Here is a 22,227-nt window from a genome sequence, read left to right on the forward strand (position 1 = left end):
TGGAATAAAGTCATGCTCAGTGCTGCTTTGGAAGCAGGGAGGGGGGTAGGTAGGTGGAGGACTAGGGAGGTTGAAACCAGGGGGATGCAGGAACGAAGGATATGTCGTAGCAGGAGTTCCCACCTGTGCAATTCAGAAAATCTGGAGTTTGCAGGAAGGATCCAGTTGGCACAGGCTGTGACACGATCATTGAAGTGAAGCACATTGTGTTAGGCTGCATGTTTAGCAACTGTGTAGTCCAGCTCTCTTGCTCACAGTTTGTGAGTGGCTGTGATGTGGACAGACAGGTTGACAGTTGTGTTGCCCATGTAGAAAGCAGCGTGGTGGTTATGGCTTAGTTTGTAGATCACATGGCTGCTTCCGCAGGTAGCTCTGCCTTTGATGGTATAGGAGATGTCTGTGACAGCACTGGAGGAGGAAGTGGTAGTGGTGGTATGAGTAGGGTGTGTGGGACAGGTCTTGCATCCAGGTCTGTTGCAGGGGTATGAGCTATGAGGCAAGGGGTTGGGAACAAGGGTGTACTGCCTTCTTACACCCACTACACAACCACTCTGTATTGCTGCTCATTTCAGACATAATTCCAGTCCTTAGTCAGGCCACAGAGGCCAGAGAAAGTAGGTGTGTGTAGGGGTGTGTGTGTGTGTGTGTGTGTGTGTGTGTGTGTGTGTGTGTGTGTGTGTGTGTGTGTGTGTGTTTCTGGAGAAGGTGTTTTGGACAAAAGCATGACAGTGCTGCATATCCTTGTTTGACAGAGTTCGTTGATCCTTCAAGGCCTTTATTAAGGGTTCGAAGGTGGCATAATCACATGGGGTGAGATCAGGACTGCAGGGCTCAGTGTTTCCCATTTGAGTTGGTGTAACTTGTGCATTACGAGGTTTGTGATATGATACGGAAACTTTTCTGCACAACTGTGGTTCTCAAGAGACGTGCTGCATCATACACGTACTTCATTCTCGATGGAGAGACCCCCCACACATTGCCACAGTCTACTGATGATTTCACATGTTCAACCAAGGTGTAATGTTATGTCTACCAAGTTCTTAGAGATTAAACAGCATACTTAATACAATACATACAAAGCAGACATCTCTAGGTGGTATTAAACAGCGTACTTAATACAATACATACAGAACAGATATCTCTAGGCAGTTATGGAACCACACACATTCATCATCATAATTTTTACCTTCCAATGTGGAAAATGTTTGTTTCTTTTTTTGTTGTGTATCATTCGATGTTCACAACTTTTTCTCTTACAACTGTTCTAGTGATCGTGCCTCTTTCATTAGCCCAGTGGTGGAAGGAGCCCCATTTATCTTCTAGGTAAAATTGCTGCACGGTATGAACACGTGGTTCATTCATAGTATAACTGTAATGAGGAGTTGGTTTTCCAAACACTTTGTTTGTCCTCCCATTACTTGCTTTGTTGGTGTATTCTGATGCACACACAATGTGGTGAAAAACCATTTCTTTTGAAATGGAAATGAACAGCTGGATTGCTGTTTCATGAAAATTTCGTAGTAGTAGTAGTAGTAGTAGTAGTAGTAGTAAAAGCTTCTTTTGATTCTCCTCTAAAGATGGAATTTCTTTTTGAAATTTTGTCAGTATTGTTTTGTTGTAATTGTGTTGATATTCTAACTTTGCTCAGTTTGCTCATGAACTATTAAATCAATTTCCCTGAAAGGTGAGAAACAGGAAGAGATTCTGTTTCCTGGCCAGCTTATTCATCTTTCGTACCCTACAGTTCAGTCAATTAACAAACTCCTAATAAAGGCGTGTCATTACTGTTGGATTACAAATTTGATTAGCTGCTTGTTTTCTTTGTCTGTTAACAGTTGAAGTGTAAGTTCGTGTCCTTTTGTTTGTGGACCACACACACAGAATTTTCTAGATTATTCAAGATTGTCCACCACTTTCATAATAAATAAATAAATCTATAAGGAACAAAATTTGGAAACCATTATGTATGCAATATTTACAGACACAACACTGATTGTTAATAAGTTTTAAAAAATCAGGTGTAACAGAGCATTTAATTGTAATATTCATAAGACAGTAACAAACAAATAGTAATTGTTACATAATACCTTTTGCAGAAACCAGTACCCAATCTAATACATTTAAATATTATTATTTTCAAGCTTATTTTAGAAGGTTCTGTTACAATCTGGAATTGTCTGGAAGCTTCTGCATTGTTCAGTAAGACAATTAATGATTTGGAAGGTTCTGTATAAATACAATCCAGAACACTATTTTACCAATTCTGACTGACATCATCTTTGTTACATCACATTGGTTACATTGGTCCAACAGTAATTAAAAACTGAGAAATTGCAGAACAAATATTCTCCTTGCAAATATATGTATTATCACGGGATATACAGTGCCTGTAAAATCTCCAGAATTTAGGAGATGAGTGAGTTTTCAGACAACAGACTTACATAGCAGCAGTAAAGAAATGGGCCACAGAATTTGAAATGTGGATTTTTATTTTTTTTTTTAACTGAAGAATGAAAAGGGGATGTAGTGTCCTGTTGCCAAGAAGCTTTGTTAAGGAAGGAATTCAGTCTGTGGCAAATACCAGGATGGTTCTTTTGAAAAGCACCAAACAATTTCATGAAGCCATGGAAAACTTGGGGATTTGAATTGCTGCCTTCTTGAATGTGTGACAAGTGTCTCACCACCACACTATCTCTCTCAGTACTAGCAGAAATAGAGGAAAATAGGAGAAACAAAGAATGTGTTGGTAAGGAGAATTTTCACCTATGTGAGCAGGATCATCACACACATTGTGAAGCAGCTGTTGAAATTTACCATATTATGTGTTTGAATGGCCAATTTCAAACTGAACAGCATCAACTCACTCTGTATAGAGCCTGCTGCTAAGTGGCTGTTAACTATGTATGCCATCTGACTCTTCCTGTGTAACATCAGCTTCCTTTCAGTGGATAGGAGGAAAAATCATGACTAACACATCCTTCTCTTCTGCTGCTCATCTGTTCTCAGACTAGCCATGTCCATTTTTTACTCTTTTCACTAAACTCCACCACATTTCCCACTTCTATTTTGACTCTTTTTATTCCCCATAAACTTGTTACTTCTTTGGCCCCCTCCATCCCATTCTTCATCTATGAACACTCATCCACACTCTTCTCACAGAGGGTCCTTCCCTCCTGGTTTTCTATGCTGTAACTTTCCAAATCTTTTGTTCCCTGTATCCCAGTGTGGAAGGTGCAACTGCCCCCCCCCCCCCTCCTTACTAGCACATGTCTTTACTTTACCTATTACAGTATAATACCAACCATTCAGCAAAGTCACTGGAAAAAATTGAGCTAGCTAGTGCTCTCTCTCTCTCTCTCTCTCTCTCTCTCTCTCTCTCTCTCTCTCTCTCTCTCTCACACACACACACACACACACACACACACACACACACCCCCTTCCTCCCTGCATAGCCATCATGTAGCTGCTGTTCAAATTACTGTTCGTGTTGCCAGTTGTGTGTGTCTTAATCTAGAGTAGTTTGCATATATAAACCTTCCAAAAAAGTGTCACTTCTGTCTTTTAGTAACAAGATCCATGTAAATAAATTAATATCTTTGTATTTATCAAGAAGTATTGCTGTAATAAGAGTGTTACTCAGTAATACACACAGATATTATAAATTACTCTGAATATGGCTTTCACAAGCATTGGATTTCTTGATGTGACAGGAGCAGGTGGTGAGGGACCGCTAATAAACTGTGTACCTTAATGTGTTGACTGCTGCATTCTTAGTAATGGATGTTTCATTGCCAGGCCAGGTACACGACATTAGATGTGTGGTTCTGCTGTGGCTGCTGGCAGCTATACAGCAATCAACATTTTAACTAAAGCATATTGTTAGTAATTTAAAAGAAGTTGCCACTTGCCAAGTGACTGAGATACAGATTTAAAATAAAATTGTTGAAGGTTATTGAACTCACAAAATTGTTTTTTCTTTAAAAAAGTAGATAAAAGAAAGAAAAAATTAGATGGTTTGCAGAGTAATTATTAATTCATTTAGTATTTGAATCAAAAGAGAAAGGTGCAGTCTTAAAGCTCTTTACAGTTTACCACTGATCCACCATTAGAAATGAATAAAGATTATGTAACAATGTGAGAAGCATACAGAGTACAAGGAGTTGAATATTTTAGGAAGAAGCAGTAACATTTGGAATGGTGTGAAATGAGTGTTGTCAGTGTGAAATGAGCACTAGAAATTTGTTTATTTTTTAAAGTTGATAGCTTGTAAGTGTCTTTTCCATTTAAAAAATATTTGAGGCACTAGTTCTGTAAGAGGTTCTCAGTTAAGCTGCCTGATGAAACAAGTTTCAGACACTTGCTATTAGATTGTAAAGTTTAGTGCCTCACACACAGTTGCTTTGAAAAGATAACACTTGGTATGTTTCTCCATCCTTCTCTAGTTTTAGAGATCCTAATGTAAGGAGAATTTAAAGTTCTAAAACAACTTGTCACATAGTTGTCTGGAGAACTGGCAGTAGATAAAGACAAAGCATCGATATTGCAACAACTTTAAATAGAGGGGAAAAAAACCTGGTTTAGGTTTGTGATGTATGTAAGGTAATAAAAGTGTCAAGTTCATCACTTCTAAGTGAAAGAAGGTGAAATACTTATTTTGAAAATTGCAATTGAAGTGTGAATGAACATATTTCTTTGAGATTTATTTCAAATATGCTGGCAGAACTTCAACAAGGTAGGTAGTAGAAATAATGATAGTATCAGATTTATTTTTCTAAGTTAAGGCCAGTTGAACTGATTTATAACTTTAATATTATGGGCTCATATCCGTTGTGAAAAGCGGAATCATCAGTGATGTTAATGTTTCTTTGATTTGGCACCACATGATTCTTTCAAGAATCTTTGGATGCAACACAATGTATAGCCAGTTCCCAAGAGGAGGCCAAAATGCTGGATCCAAAGATTTGGAATAGAAAGCCACAGTGCCAAAACCCAAGTACTTTTACTATCAGCAATAGCCTATATGCTTATGTGAATCACCAGTGAATTTGAATCTGAATTGTGGCAAAAAAAAAGAACAAACAATAATAAATTGAAGATTCCATAAGGTGGGACCGGAGGTATGAAGTCAGCTGGTAATGAATACATAACCAGACGGGGAAACTGGTGTTTCAAAGAATAAGAAATGTGGAAACAAACAGCAAAAATAAATCACTATAATCAAAGCTTAAACCAAGTGACAGGTCTAATGGGTTTGTCTCTCTCTGATGCGTTCAGATCTGAGATTTTAGACAAGGTAAATTCTCTTTCGACAAACGTTGACGAGGTTTTATTATTATTATTATTATTTAAAAAGTGCTGTAGTTTGACTATTATGTAAATTTTTAGCCAATGTGTTCAAAAAGTAGCTATCAGTCTGCAGGAAATTATTGTGAAATGCTTTGTAATAGTACCTTCCCATACCACACATTTTAACTGAAGTTTGGCAAATGGGTGTGACTGAGCCTTTGTTGGTGAAAGCTGTGTGTAGGGACTCTTGATAGTCATTACACAGTGGAATTGGTTACAGGTGAAGAGTAGTCCAACTGAAACTCTGGGGATAGCATAGAACCCCCTAAGGACTTGAAGGTGGTGTTTAATGCAGTGCAGTCTTAATGGGAGAAACAGAAGGCTTGTGATCATTATCATTATACCCTGTCTTAAGTAGGGCCTTAGAAGACCACAATATTAGCCAAACAATTTAGGTGAGTTGCACTACTCGTTAACAAAGGAGAGGTCCATAAATATTAAATAATTTATCATTTTAATTGCGCTTTGGCAGAATGACACGTGGAATTAAGTTGCCATAGCCTTTGTTTTGTTCTTTGACGAGTTTAAGGTTATGGTTTGTAAGCCAGTCACATCACAGCAGACCCCTTTTGTTTGTATCAAAATGAATGGGAAGGTGATATTAGATATGAGATGCAAATATTGCTTAACAATAGTTTTTGTGTATGTGATTGACTATCATAAATGTGAGGCCCCTTGTGGGAGCAGGAAACAAGCTTTAGTCTTATTGCCTGTTGTGGGATTTGAATCTCAGATGTTGCAGTTTATTGTTTCTTCCTTTTCTGATTCCTGCTCCTCCATGCAGAAATCTCAGGCAGAGAACAGGAAATGCTTGGATAAAATGCGGGAACATAAATTGAACAGTCTAAAGGTTTTAAGAGGTAGAAGTGATGTGGAGCGCATATGAAATATAAAGTTAGGTTTATGTAGTATCGAGCAACGTATTTAAATATGTATTTCCAGACTACCCACGAAGGCTACAAAAATGTGTGTGTATCGTTTCTTGTGAAAAAATTTATTCATTTAGTCTTCCATTCAACAAAAGACCCTGTTACAAATGATAACATTCAAGGATGTGGAATAAGTAAAGCTATACATTAAGAGAAGTAACTCATGGGAAATGTAGACTGTATTAACATTTGTGGACTACTTGTGCTTCCCAATCTTCCATCTTTGACACTTCTGTTCAGTGAAGAAGGAAATATGTTTGAGGGATTAAGGGATAGTAAATATGGCAAAGACATTGCGAAAGTGAACCCACGATTACCTCCATCTCAATGTTGATGCGTTTGGACGACATGTTCCCAAGTAAATTATAGCATTTTTCTCTTGACAGCATGTTCATGCTGTTCTTAACTGTTTAATGAATATGGAAGAAAATTCTTATTGAGGGCAGTCAGAGCAATTAGGATTACTTTGCAATATTTGTAATAAGCTGAAATCCACACATTACACCCATATTCAACCTTTATTAGAAATAAGGACATTGTAATGTAGACAAATATACACAGAAACATACTGGAGTTTTATAGAGATAAGTCACTTTTTACTGTGGTATCCTGGTAATCAGAAAGTTTCAATTTGTTTGGACTGGATTTTCAGAACTGTCTAAAATGTCAAGTATATATTCATATAAATGACAGATGGCAGGTATTGGCAGCCAGTCCAATTGTATTTATATTGTTTATCAATAAAGGATTGAATGTGAGCTTCCAACATCATTACAACTCTTTGGTTCTAATGTTAAGAGATTAGATAGAAGTAAATAAATCAAAAGATCACGAAGTAGAAAAATAATTTTTTTTTCATGTATAACTCAAATTTCTAATAACCATTTTAATTAAACAGTTACAAAGAAGACTGTAGTATAGTAATTGAAAGAGAAGGCTGGCTCAGTCTGTAACCATTACATTAAATTCCAATAATTTATTGTACGTCATCGTGTGAGGTAAGTTGTCATGTGTTGCAGGTTTTCCAAGAATTCCAACGACTTACTTTGTTCGTGTCATATATTTCAAGGACATAGGGTTAAAGCGAAATGTCATCAAGGATAATTGTATAGCTGGATGACATTCTTTAGCAAAGTATACATACTGTAGTGAATGTAATTGAAAACTTAAACTCTTATGCCTAACCAGGGCAGTGTTTTTCCAATTGCACCATCCAAGCATTCATTTGAAACAGATCCAAAGTTGACTTTTCATGGATTCATCCAGTGATCATCTATGAAAATAATTTTAAGCTTTATGCATCTATGAATGGTGTCCTTTGATGTCCACAGAGACCATAAACTGTTGATTTTGTTTGTATAATTAGGTTCGGTATCTACTTTTGATTGTAATTCACAAAGCACTTTTACTAAAAGGTGATACTTTATGACCATTTAGGTGTTTTGTGAGCGGTCTGTGGGGAGTCTCAGATAAATGCAAGGGATATTTATGTACTGATTTGAAATTACTTCCTTACGTAAGTAAATGTTGCATGTTTGAATAGGGCTGCTTCACATTACTTATACAGCTTTCACAAACACTCAGGTTAATTTGGTTTGTGGCTGTTGTTAAAGAGGTGGTCTTGGTAGTTGGTGAATATTCTGCAGGAAAGATTGCTAATGAGCCAACAAATATACATAAATCAACATTGATGAAATTAGAGGAGCACCATCTGATATGCATTTGGGAGATGATTCATTGTCCTGGAGAAGTGGCAGCAATGTCTATTACTAAGTGTTTGTGGACTAAATCTATCAGCACTCAGAATTGGTTTGAAGTGTTTGGTTTTCTATGCACTGGGAAGCATCTTTTAGGGACCACCTAAAGAGGTTCATGTAAATTAGTACCTTCTGTTTGTGAGTGGCTGTCACAAATTTATTTGTAGACTCAGCCTTTAAAATAAATTAATTCTGTTGAATGATGTCAGTGTAGCCACCAGTTGTTGGGAGAGATTGATCAATGAGGATATGCCCATGGGTATGGGCAGTATACTGGCATCATGGAAGCAGTGTCCATAGTGACACAGTAATTGGATGCTGATGGTGCTGGGATGAAGCATAATGTGGTGACTTTGTCACAACTTCCACTATTCAACTGCAACACATGGTGATTGGTAAAACAGCTGATATTAGTAACTGTCATTGCTATTGCTCTCTGGCTCCTCCTCCCTATCACCAGCCCCTGTGATCTTCAAGGAGGAAATGTTTCATCCCACACATCAAATGATTATAAAATTCTCCTGGTTGGGAGCACCTGTAGTCAGTAACCTCCTGACTACCACCTCCACCCCCCCCCTCCTCTCTCTCTCTCTCTCTCTCTCTCTCTCTCTCTCTCTCTCTCTCTCTCTCTCTCTCTCCAACTTGTTTTATAGTTCTGTGCTTTTGTGATCCTCTCAGCTTTTAGCTTCTCTATTTCTCCAACCTTCACTCACCTCAGGGATCTTGTAATGCATTCCTATCCACCACACCCCCACCTGCTACAAAAAAAATTGTATTTCCCTCCTACCAAGCAGTAGAAAATACTCAGTTCTTTTATTGATTTTCCCAACTTCAGATCACCCAAGTGGTGTATCATAAATGGTAGAATGGTAGTTAAAGCAAAACTTCAGTGGTTTGCTATGTAATGTTGTCAGATCATGTGATGACTTTCTAGGAAGTGAAAATCCGTTAAGGTACCATTTGTGTGGCCTGAGGCTGGAGATATACTATAGAAGTATCTTGTTTACGAGTCAGTCACAGTGTTTCTCTCAGTCTCTGTGCCTAGTTTATGTAAGGAACTGTGGATTATTCATCTGTTTTACAGGGAAGTTCTTGGACTGATCACCTAAAGCAAAGAGCTAGTTATTGGAAATAACAAAAATTGTTCTGTTGTTTGTCGCAATGTGCTCTCGTAAATTGAATCAACAAAGTCCACGGTCTTATGTCACTCGTGATTTTAGTCAAAAGTATTTGCATTTTCCTACCAATCTGGGTGGGGCAGTCAAAAAACACAGGACACACATTCAGTAGGATGATGGCGGAAGTGCCCAATAAGTCATACAGATTCAGTTTTTTTTGTGATTCCCCCCCCCCCCCCCCAAATCATCTAAGGTTCCTTTGAAAGACCACTGCCAGTGTCTGTCACTCTCCTTCCCCAATTCAGACATGTGCTCTATCTCTGTTGACCTCATCATCGACTGGACATTAAATCTTATTCTTCCTTCCTTTACAATTTTTTTTTAAACACAGAGGTCTTTTATAGGAAACCAGAAAACATGCATAAAAGCTCACATGTATGATTGTGTATGCCAATTATACAGTATTGCATTTGAGATGCCACTAAATGGTGATCACAAGCTTGTTGCAAACACAGAAATAAATACATGTGGAGCATTTCAAGACTGTCGGTATCCTTACAACACCACACTAAGCAGGAACAGTGTAATGTTGATAATCTTTTGTTTAATAGAAATTCTTGTTACCTTGGAGTTTGGTATGTTAAGTTGTTTAGCACAGTATAAGTGTTTGGTCATAGACAGCTTTATGGGTGTGCTTGAAACCGGGTCAGTGTGAAGAACATAAAATTGAAACAAATGAGCCCTCAGTCACAGTTTTTTTAGTCTTACTAATCAGGTTTCAACACTTCTAAGAGTGCCTTCATCAGAATTTAGACATTTCAAGTGGTCTATAACATAATTACAAATTTGTGGGAAGAAATTTTTTTTTTTATATTTAAAAAAAAAAAAGTGTAAGTACTGACTTTAAGATACGAGACAGAGGCAGTTCTTACATGTCACGTACAAAATAAATAACAGGCCAGAAGGGCTTTAGTTAAATAATATTTAAAAGGAATGTGTGAAGTTGAGCCTCTAGGGGCTGCTCATATCTGTACAGCCACAGGTTGCAACAGACTGAGGCGGTGCCGTTAACAAGAGTGGCAGGTGAACATGACATTGCAGCGAGAGGGCCATCTAGTAGCCGCGGGTACAACTTGGCTACTTAACATTTAAATGTAGACAGGCAAAATTATAATGAATATTGTTCAGTACATAATGTAAAAGGCAATATTTGTTTAATAGTGACAGATAGTTACATTTCGTATACATCAGATCTTAGAAGTACAGTTTGAAGCATAAAAACGTCATTATAGAAAAGACAGAAAGGGCTGAATGACGCAACCTGTAGAAAACGAAATAACATGAAATACAGCCAATAAACGTGTTAATAAATGAAAAATTATTAGATTACTCAGATGGAGAAAAAAAAAAATATTCTGTGGACCGCATGAGGAGACCTAAAATTAAATGTCAAGTAACAGCTTCGTACCGTTGAAGAAATTTGTTATTCAACTGCAGCTGCTTATTGAGAATGAGGCTATCATTTCAAGAAATATGTTTAAAAATCTCTAATTCTTCAAGAATATCTACTCTGCGCACTTTCTTCTCGACATGCAAGATGTTGATATCGGATATAGCTTTAGGTGCATGACCTGTAATCAGAAGATTATCAGCAAAAGGTGAAATTTGGGGAGCTAGTGCCATTTTTTCTTAAAAGGGGTTGTTTATATCAGGTTGTCCTTTGTAGTAAGAAGAGCATGTATCGCAGGAAAAACAAAAAATATATGTGTGAAGAATTGTCTTTACCTAGTAATAGAGTGGCAATTACAACTAGAAATGTAAGCATGGAGAAGGGAATGTGGGGAAAATGTTATAGTGTGCTAAAGTAGTTGCTTTCCTTTTAGAAATAAAAACGGTGATTCAGCTTAGTATGTCTATTATTATTATTATGAGTCAGTGTACATGTTTGTGAATCATGACAACTGTTCTTGGTTGACAAAGAGGTTTCTTATTGGTATAAAGCAGGGACATACAGACTTCTGGCAACATGGGACAAGCCATTTTCAGCCTGCATACTAGCAAGTCTCTACACCCCTGGTATAAAGCTGTGCTGAGCATATCATAGCATAGTATCAGTGGTAATGACTGGGCATAATGACAGTGAAAACAGCATGTTGTTGACCACATCCCATTACCAGAATCAAATCACCAGTGCTGTAGCCCCAAATAAAATTGTGATGTAAAATTACCTTTACAAAAAGCCAGTCATTGAGTTTTACAAATTAGAGAATGCTTTGTGAGCTGGGCAACATACTCAGATTCAGGAGAACACACTAAACCAAATATTCTACTAGAAAAATGTGTGTTTGATGTTGAGAGATTGTTCCACAGTTATATCACTATTTTCTGGGAAACTGGAATTCTAATGGTAAGCAGAGTGAAATAATGTTGACCAGTTGTGTTAAACAGTCTGAAAGACATGCTCTTGTATGAAGGAACTTTGGAATCAGCAAAGGCGGCAGTAGCCACAGCTGTAATATGTGCAGTAAAACATTGTGACTTGTTATGAAAAAGTTTATTTAAATAACCGCTACCAGTCACAAAATTTGTTACTACTGTATTATTTATTGAGCAACATGTTTCGGGGAATACCCCATCTTCAGGCTCAAAGGCCTTACAAAAACATATTTTAACATTAAAGTCATATTAAAGCCTTTTATAAGAGCTGTTGGTGTCTTTGTCCTTCAGGCGTCGCAGTCTCGTTGTGCTGGGATGAGGCGTTTCCATTCCCGTGGTTCTCTTGGTGTCCTTGGTCACTGGTCACAAGTATTCACTGACGTAACAGTAAGTTACGTCAGTGAATACTTGTGACCAGTGACCAAGGACACCAAGAGAACCACGGGAATGGAAACGCCTCATCCCAGCACAACGAGACTGCGACGCCTGAAGGACAAAGACACCAACAGCTCTTATAAAAGGCTTTAATATGACTTTAATGTTAAAATATGTTTTTGTAAGGCCTTTGAGCCTGAAGATGGGGTATTCCCCGAAACATGTTGCTCAATAAATAATACAGTAGTAACAAATTTTGTGACTGGTAGCGGTTATTTAAATAAACTTTTTCATAATTTTTGATACAGTTACGGTCGAAATATAGTCATAATGGCTTTAAATTGTGACTTGTAATGTGGCAATACGGAAGCAAGACATACCAGGAAACTGGCCATAAGCTGTAAGGGGCACTTACTGTTTGTTCTCTCTCCACCAATGGTTTACAGAAAGGCAGTACAAGATAACAACAGATCCCTGTATTGTGGATGAGTCTTGCCCATTTCGGCTTGTGGTAATGCCATTTATTACTAAAGAATCGGCCTCTCGATGGCATCATTGATTTATGAAGGTGGAGTTAAGGTTGCAATATGTGGTCATACCTTTTCAATTAGATTTGAGAGCCCAGAGAACAACCTGATCACACTAGACATGTAATATCGACACACTGCAGCTGCTCTGTGCGCTTCAACATAATCATCCATCAAGTGAATCCCAAATCCATATGTACCACAAAAAGGGCCACATACTGCTGCAGGGTATCTCCCCCCCCCCCCCCCCCTCCCCAGTAAACCACAATTTTCTCAGAACTGCTGTAAAACATACTTTGGCATATAAGCTCCTACTATTACCAGTCCCACTCCAAAATAATGACATGTTTGTAAAAAGTCTCAAGAGCCAACCAGTTGATGAGATAACCAGAATCACTCGCTAAACCAAACCATCAATTGCCGTAGGTGAAGCATTGCGTTCGTGTTATGGTATCTAGTGCATCTTGCAGGTCTCTTAACTTGCAGGCACAAGTCTAATTTTCACGAGCTAAGATAGTCCTGATTTTTACTTTGAATTAAGACTGTATATTGTCACCTTCTTACATACTGTTAGTCATATTTGAAACAAGAAATCTGACAAAAATATTTAGTTAGTTGCTTTACTCTGTGTTACCAAATCACCGTAAGTAGTAGCATACCATATCACAATTGAAAGTTTAGTATTGTTGTTATATTACAGTTATTGTGAGTTTAGTACTCTTACTTTACGTCAGTCCTTGTGCAGCTGCAAGAGGACTTCATTTTCAGGTATTTATGCTGCTACATGAGAGGAAAAATGCTGCCATTCTGAAACTGAAATCCAGAATGTCCACAAATTTAATCATGAACTGTATCAAAACTTATGATTTACTTCTGTTTCAGCTATTCCAAAGGTGTCTTATGAAGGTCCTTAACATAGAATTATGGAAGTTGTACCTGTCCTATGTGAAAGAAACAAAGAATACTCTCCCAACTTACAAGTAAGTACATGTTTTTCTACACACATATATATATATATATATATATATATATATATATATATATATAAAGTTTTGTACCTTTTGTGCAATGATTATGTTGTTTGTTCAGATCAAATCCTGAACATAACGGTGATACTGTCCAGTTACATTAATGTGATCACCTGTCAAAAGCCTGAATAACCAAGTTTTGCAGTGCTTACCACTGCAAGATGTACAGGAAGTGTCAGTGGGGTTCTGGAAGGCACTGACAGGAGTGTGGAGCCATGCCAACTCCAGTGCTGTGACCAGCTGTGCTAGGTTTCTTGGTTGAGGATCTGCAGGATGAACGGTCTGATCAAGAAGGTCCCACAGAGTTTCAACTGGGTTTAAATCCAGGGAGTACAGTGACCAAGGGAATATGGTAAAGTCATCCTAATGCTCTTCGAACCATGCATGTATGCTGGGAGCTGTGTGTCTCATTGCATTGTCATGCTGTTAGATGCAGGGTAGATGTGTTCCCCCAAGGATAGATGCATAATTGTTTTGATCCACTGTGGCTTCCAGAATGACAAGATCATCCAGGGGATGCCACAGAAACATTTCCCAGGCCATACCACTCTCCCCTCTGACATCAATCCTTCCGACGATTGTTGCAGGCCATACACACCAACGGCCATCTATACGAGCATGCATAAAACATGATTTGTCTGTAAAAACCACCTGTCTTCACTCAGAGGACGTCCAATTGTGGTACTGACATGCAAATTTCAGCCTTTGTCACTGATGAACAAGTCAGCATGTATGTGTAAGTCGGGCACCTGTGGCAGGTGCCCATATGCAGCAACATTTGCTGAACTGTTGTTGAGTACACAGTTGGTAGCCCCTTTGTTTATCTGGGTGGTCAATTGCTCAACAGTTGCACGTCTACTCACCCGTACACACATCCGCGTCTTTCATCCGCATCATTATGGCCTTTGGTGGACCGAAGTTGCCACAGTGCTTCTTTTGGATGGTGCCATTTTTCCCCATTCATGATATACTTTCATCATGGCAGCTTGTGAGCAGTTTACAAACTTAGCTGTTCAGAAAGGCTTCCACTCTTGACCCGAAAGCCAATGATCATGCCCCCTTCGTATGTCAGAAAAATCACTCCATTTCTGCGTTATGATACTGACTGCACTTTGTGCCTCCCCCCGCCCCCGACACATTTTATATACTCTCCATTGCTAGTGCTGCCACCGGCCATCTATGAATGGTTATTGCACACTGAAATCGGATGTTGGATGTGGTCATATTAATGTGAGTGGGCTGTGTGTTTTATATGGCTCATAATTTTGTATCTCTGCTACTATTTAACTCAGACTCTGTAATTTTCTTATCGTCCAATGATATGCATGTTTTTTTTGTGGTTTTATTGTTTGCTCCATGTTTTGTTGTTTATAAATTCCAAGTCAAACAATTTATAATTTGGCATTGTGATCTTAAATCAGAAGGCTGGTTTGATGCAGCTCTCAGTGCTAGTTTATCATGTGCAAGCCTCTTCATCTCTGCATAACTAATGCAGCCTACATCCATTAGAACTTGATTGTTGTAATCAATCTGTTGTCATTATGGCCTGTGGTTGGCCTAAGTTGCCTCATTGCCAGTTTTGGATGGTGCCATTTTTCACAGTCACAGTATACTTTAGTCAAGGCAGCTTGTGAGCAGTTTACAAACTTAGCTGTTCAGAAATGCTTCCACACTTGACCCGAAAGCCTATGATCATCTTGATTGCAATCTGCAGCTACATCCATACTCTGCAAACCACTGTGAAGTGCAGGGCAGGGTGGGTATTTTGATTATATTAGCTTCTTTCCATTCCATTTGGTACGGAATGTGGGAATAATTACTGTTTAAATGCCTCTGTACACACTATTATTAATGTAACCTTGTCCTCATGATCCTAACTAGAGCAATATGTGGTACTGTAGTAAATTCTTATATTCGTCATTTAAGCATGCTTCTTGGAATTTTGTAAGTAGGCTTTTCGAGAAAGTTTACATTTATCGTCAAGTGTGTTTTGTCTGTGACCTTGTGCCAAGAGTAAAACTGCCCTTCTCTGTATATGGACAATATCCACTGTTGTATATATTTTTTTTCCGCTCTGTACTGGCCGCTATTACTGAGTTGATGATTTTTTGACACCTCAAGATATGTTTTATCAACTGATCCCTTTTTTTTTTTTTTTTTTTTTTTTTTTTTTTTTTTTTTTTAGCAAAGTTGTGCCAAATATGTCTTTTTTCCTCAGCTCTGTTCATTAGTTATTCAATTTACCTATCTAATTTTCAACATTCTTTGGTAGTACCATATTTCAAAAGCTTCTATTCTCTCCTTGCCTGAACTGTTTATCATCCAACTTCTATATAAGGCTATACTCCAGACAAACATCTCTGGAAAAGACTTCTTCACACTTAAACATATATATATATGATTTTAACAAATTCCGCTTTCTGAAAATGCTTTTGTTGCTATCTCCAGTCTGTGTTGCATATTCCCCCTACTTCTGCCATCTCAGTTACTTTTCTACCCAAATAGCAAAATGCATCTTCTACTTTTAATGTCTTTATTTCCTAGGCTAAGTCCTTTAGCATCAGCAGTTGTTTTAAAACAACAACATTCTACTACCTTTGTTTGACTTTCGTTGATATACAACTTATAGCCTCTTTCCAAGATGCTACCCATTCCATTCAACTGCTCTCCAAAGTCCTTTGCTGTCTCTGACAGAATTACAGTGTCATTGGCGTATGTAATGTTTTTATTTCCTCTCCCTGGACTTCAGTTCTCTTTCCAAATTTCTCTGTGGTTTTCTTTATTGCTTCCTCAATGACAAGATTGAATAACATTTAGAATTGATTACAACTCTCTCAGTAATCTCTCTCTTCTAAAATACTACTCCCCTTTGATTATTATACAAGTTGTAAATAATATTTCACTCCCTGTATTTCCCAATAGTGTATTCCAGAAATGTCAAAAGCTTTCTCAAACTTGACAAATGTTACAAAGGTATGTTTTGCATTTTTGCTACTAAGACAAGTTGAAGAGTAAATATCACCTTGAATGTTTGCACATTCCTCCAAAACGCAAACTATTTTCCCTGAAGTCGAGTTTTCATTCTTATGTAAATAATTCGTGGTGGTATTAAGCAACCATGACCTATTGAACTGGTGATACGATAATATTCACACACACATTATTTGTAATTGGAAACATTACATTTTTCATGAAATCTGAGAGTATTTCATTTGTCTCATACATCTTGTGCATCAGGTGGAAAAGTTTTGTTATGGCTGGCTCACCCAAGGATCTCAGTAACTCTCTGGAATGTCATTTATTCCATAGCATTGTTTTTATTTAGGTTTTCCAATGCTCTGTCAAATTCTTCTAACAGTATATCAACACTCATCACATCTTCATCTATTCCCCGTTTCCCTCCCGTAATGTTGTCTTCAAGTTTATTTACATTATGTAGCCTTTCTGTATGTTCCTTCCATCTTTCAGTTTTTCTTTCTTTGCTTAGTTTAGCCTTGCAATCTTCGCTCCTTATGTTCTTAAAGCTGCTTGTCTTTTTTCTAAAAGTTTATTTAACTTTACTGCAGGCAGCATCTAATTGTACTTTTAGTCATGTGTGCTTCTAAAGATTTCCATTTCTCCTGTGACCGTTCTTGCTTTGCCATTTTACAATTCCTATCGGTCTCATCTTTTAGAGATCTCAATTTGTTGTCCTTTTAAATTTTTTTCTTTTCATTATTTAACTTAAATGCCTTGAGAGCATTATCAAAGATTTCTATTAGCTCATGTTGTTTTGCTTGTTTGACCCTCTGCTGCCTTCAATTTTCGCCTGTCAGTGCTACCTATTTGGTCTATCATAGTTCATTCCTCTGTTGCCGTCAGTTGTCTAATGCATCCCCCAAAATTCTCAGCAACTTTTTACTCTCCAGCTCCTTAATTTCTGACCTTCCTGCAATTTCTTCAGTTTGAATCTGCAGTTCATAACCAATAAATTATGGCCAGAGTCCACACCTGCCTCCAAGAATATTTTTCATTTTAAAATTTGGTTTTGATACCTCTATTGTATGGTTATATAACCCATCTGAAATCATCTTGGGTCTCCAGGTCTCTTTCTAATATACAGTCTCCTTTCATGATTTTCATATGATGTATTTAGCAAGGTGATACAGTGATTAACACACTGGAATCACATTCTGGAGGACAATGATTCAAGTCCACATCCGGCCAATCAAATTTAGGTTTTCTGTGGTTTCCTTTAATCATTCCAGACAAATGTTGGAATAGATTCTTTGAAAGAGGGAGGCTGATTTACTTCCCAACCCTTTAAAAAATTTGAGATTGTGTGTAAGTGTAATTACCTCAAATGTTGATAGAATGTTAAACCTCCATCTTTCCTCCTCCTTGAACAACGTGTTGGCAATGATTACATTATGCTCTGTGCAAAATTCTACCGAGTGACTTCCTCTTTAATCGCTTTCGCCTATTCTGTATTCCATATTAGTTTTCCATCTCTTTGGTTTGGACCATTGAGTTCCAGTTATTCACCACAATTAATGGTTCATCACCCAGTTCTGATCCATAAAAGAATTAAAGCTGTGTACTGTGGTGATTGTATTGACATCAGTAATGCTTGCAATGAAAGAAATGAAAGTGCTAAATTCTGTTCTCTTCATACATTCTTTCAGTCTCTTAATCATCTGTACAGCTAGTAGGCATATAAACTTGTGCATGTTGAATAAAAACAGCTGCAGCTGTTGTAAACCCCTCATTAGAGGCAAGACCAGTCTCATAATTTAAATTAACATCAGGAGGAGGTATGAATAAAAAGGAGACAGATCATAAATAGTATTATGCAAAGACCATATCGGAGCTATAAAAAGTGTCTGCAAGACTGAATTCTTGGATTTTAATTAATAAACCGCTTTTACATCCTGACCTTAACACTTTTTTTTTTTTTTTAATTTGGGAAATTTCACAAAAAGCGATAGTCAGGGGTTAAAACGTGATGATGACACTGTAACCAATCACTAAATGAAATGAGAGAGAAGATTATAAACAGCACCATAAAGAAGGGGAAAAGATAAACAATGCGGTAAATAGCACCCCAACTGAAGTCGTGTTGCAAGGGGACGGTATGCTGCGACTGCCATACACAAACTGACATGTAGTCTGTCTTCAGGCCACAAGTGGCCCATCGGGACCATCCGACCACTGTGTCATCCTCAGTTGAAGATGCGGATAGGAGGGGCGTGTGGTCAGCACACCGCTCTCCCGGTCGTTATGATGACACAAACTGACGGGATATTAAAAATATGTCTCTTGGGAAGTGGTTTACATTCAGAAAAATAAATAACATCCAATGAACTTTAAGGGAGTTGATTTCGCGTCTGTCTAGGATACTGTGCCTTCTCTATGTTGTTCATAGCACTCGCATTCCTATTTCCATATTTATTATTATACCTGCTCCTGTGTTACCTCCATTTGATTTTATACAAGGGCATGATGAAAAGTAATGCTTCTAACTCATTTATTCAGTTCTCAATATTGGTTGAGGTATTACATGTAATGCATATTGCTTGATTGACTTGTGCATTATGCTGACACAAATTGCAACTCTCTCTTGCTAGAGGGCTGCGAATTATAGCGCATAGCATGGCAATGAGTAACATAACTACATTATGCATTAGGAGGAGCATGCTATAATTGAGTTTTTAACCAAAGAAAATGTGCCTCCAGCTGGAACCATAAACGAATGAAAGCTGTTTACAAGGTAATTGTACTGACTTCGATAATGTGTGAAATTGGGTTGTTTATACTCATAATGAAGGAAACAGTGGTCCGGATCTCTGCGTCTGAGACAGAGCTTGGAGTGGATGACTGCGTACAGCTAACGAAGGTTGAGGCCAGGAGGTTTAGGAGAACATAGGATGTATTGCAGGGAATGTTCCCATCAGCGCAATTAAAAAAATCTGGTGTTGGTGGTAAGGATCCATATGGCACAGGCTGTGAAGCAGTAACTCTAATGAAGAATATCATGTTTGGCAGCATATTCAGCAACAGGGTGGTCCACTTGTTTCTTGGTCACAGTTTGTTGGTGGCCATTCATGCGGACAGACAGCTTGTTGGTTGTCATGCCTACATAGACACAGTAGTTGCCACTTAGCTTGTAGACCACATGACTGGTTTCACAGGTAGCCCTGCCTTTGATAGGATAGGTGATGTTACTGACAGGACTGGTGGTGGTGGTGGGATGTATGGGGCAGGTCTTGCATCTAGGTCTCTTGCGGAGGTATGAGCCATGAGGTAAGGCGGTTGGGAGCAGAGCTTGTGTAAGTATGGATGAGCATATTGGTTATCAGAGGTTGAAAATACCGCTTCAGTTATAAATTTCTTTTATTATCACAACCGGTTTCGGGCTCTCGTGAGTCAATCCTCCTTGTGTAGGTTCGGTGGATATGTATACCACTGTGAGAGGGTGGGAAGGATAGTGCCTCCCCCCCCCCCCCCTCCCCCTCCCCAGAGTGTCACGGTGGATATGTACTAGGCACTGTGCGCTACCTATGAGCGCAGAACAGGGAGTTCTCCCTTCTTATTGTGCGCTCATAGGTAGCACACTGCACTTAGTACACGTCCACTGCAGTGCCCAGGGGCCACAACACGGTTGCAACACCTGAGGATTGGCTTATGAGAGCCCAAAACTGGTCGCAATAATAAAAGAAATTTACAGCTGAAGCAGTATTTTAAACCTCAGGTATAATTCTCAGTTGCGGATGTTCTTCCAACAGGATTGTTTGTATATTGTGTAGGTTCAGTGGACAGTGGAATACCACTGTGGGAGGGGTGGGAAGGATAGTAGGCATGACATTTCTCATTTCAGGACATGATAAGAGTTAGTAGAAACCCTAGCAGAGAATGTAATGCAGTTGCTCCTGTCCTGGGTGGTACGGAGTTATGAGAGGATGCTCCTCTGTGGCCGGAGGTGGGACTTTGTGAGGTGGTGGGCGACTGGAAAGGTAAGGCTTGGGAGATTTGTTATTGTACAAGGTTGGCAAGATAATTACTGTCTGTGAAAGCTTCAATGAGACCCTTGGTATATTTTGAGAGGGACCATGGCTGTGGGTGGCTTGGTAGTTGTAGGAAAGAAACTTCCAAATTCAATCAAGCAGGACTTGTTAAAGACCTTCTCTCCTTCTCCCGGTCGCTACAGTGGAAACACTTTGTCACCACGAACCCTACCAATCAGACTCAACCAAGGACCAACTCAGTTCACTCCTCCATCCAACTGTGATCCACCTCCACTGCTCCCAAATCCCCCCCTGTTTAGTTTCCAGAATTTCTTAACCTCGAACCTTGCCTCACCATCATTCCCCAAATCCCACATCATGCAAACTAACCTTACATTCACAGAAAGAATTGTTGTCCACCATCTAAAAACTGATCTCGACCTTACAATTCTATCTGCAGACAAAGGCTCCATCACTGTTATTTCAAACTGCAGGCATTACCTGGCAGGACGACTCTGCCAGCTGTCAGATACTACCACCTACAAACCTTGCCACAGTGACCCCATTCCAGAAATCCACCAGGGTCTCCAGTCACTACTTAAATCGTTTGGCCCATCCCATCTCTCTAGTCACCCCTACCACTACCCGCACTCGTACCTTCTACACGGTTCCTAAAGTCCGTAAACCGAACCACACAGGACACCCCATTGTGCCTGGTTACTGTGCCCCCACTGAGAGAATCTCTGCTCTTGTAGACAACGCCTTCAACCTATTACCCGGAACCTATCCTCCTATATAAAAGATACAAAAACCATTTCCTCCACCAACTCTCCACAGTTCCTGTCCCTTTACCACACAATGTCCTGCTCATCGCTTCTGATTCCACCTCCCTTTACCACACAATGTCCTGCTCATCGCTTCTGATTCCACCTCCCTTTACACTAATATTTCTAGTGTACCTGGCCTTACACTATTGAACACCAGTTTTCTCAACACCCAATGGATTCCTAACCAACAACTTCCTTCCTAATCGCCATGACAACTATGTCCTCACCCACAATTACTTCTCCTTTGAAGTTATCACCTACAAACCAATTCTGGGGTACAGCTAGGACATCCACATGGCACCATCCTATGCCAACCTATTCATGGGCCATCTAGAGGAATCCTTCCTAAAAAAAACCCAGAACCCTAAACCTCTAACCTCGTTCAAATTCATTGATGACATCTTTGCTATCTGGATTGAAGGTGAGGACACCCTATTTGCATTCCTCCACAACCTCATCTCCCTCATTTGCTTCACCTGGTCCTACTCAACCTAACAAGCTACCTTCCTAGATGTTGATCTCCACCTCAAAGATGGCTACATCACTACCTCTGTCCATATCAAACCTATGAACCACGAGCAACACCACCCTTCGACAACTGCCAACCGTTCCATACCAAGAAGTCCCTTCCATACAGCCTATCCACCTATGGTCATCGCATCTGCAGTGCTGAGCAGTCCCGTTCGAAATGTACCAAGTCTCTCACTGAAGCCTTCAAAGACTGTAATTATCCTCCCAACCTTGTACAAAAACAAATCTCCCATGCCTTACCTTTCCAGTCTCCCAACATCTCACAAAATCCCACATTTCAGCCACAGAGGAGCAGTCCCCTCATAACTAAGTACCATCCAGGATTGGAGCATCTGAATTACATTCTTTGCCAGGGTTTCGACTGCCTCTC

The 22,227-nt window shown here is 39.0% G+C and overlaps 1 protein-coding gene across 1 annotated transcript in view; it reads left to right on the forward strand.

Annotated features, from left to right (window-relative positions):
- The window catches only part of LOC126284615 (protein suppressor of forked), a 109,567-nt gene that overhangs the window by 52,920 nt on the left and 34,420 nt on the right, over positions 1-22,227 (forward strand). The window contains exon 4 of the mRNA XM_049983681.1: positions 13,371-13,468. Coding sequence (XP_049839638.1) covers positions 13,371-13,468 — 98 coding nt within the window. The remainder of the gene's footprint in view (positions 1-13,370; positions 13,469-22,227) is intronic.

The sequence above is a fragment of the Schistocerca gregaria genome, chromosome 8 (assembly GCF_023897955.1).
Source record: "Schistocerca gregaria isolate iqSchGreg1 chromosome 8, iqSchGreg1.2, whole genome shotgun sequence".
Lineage (NCBI taxonomy): Eukaryota > Metazoa > Arthropoda > Insecta > Orthoptera > Acrididae > Schistocerca > Schistocerca gregaria.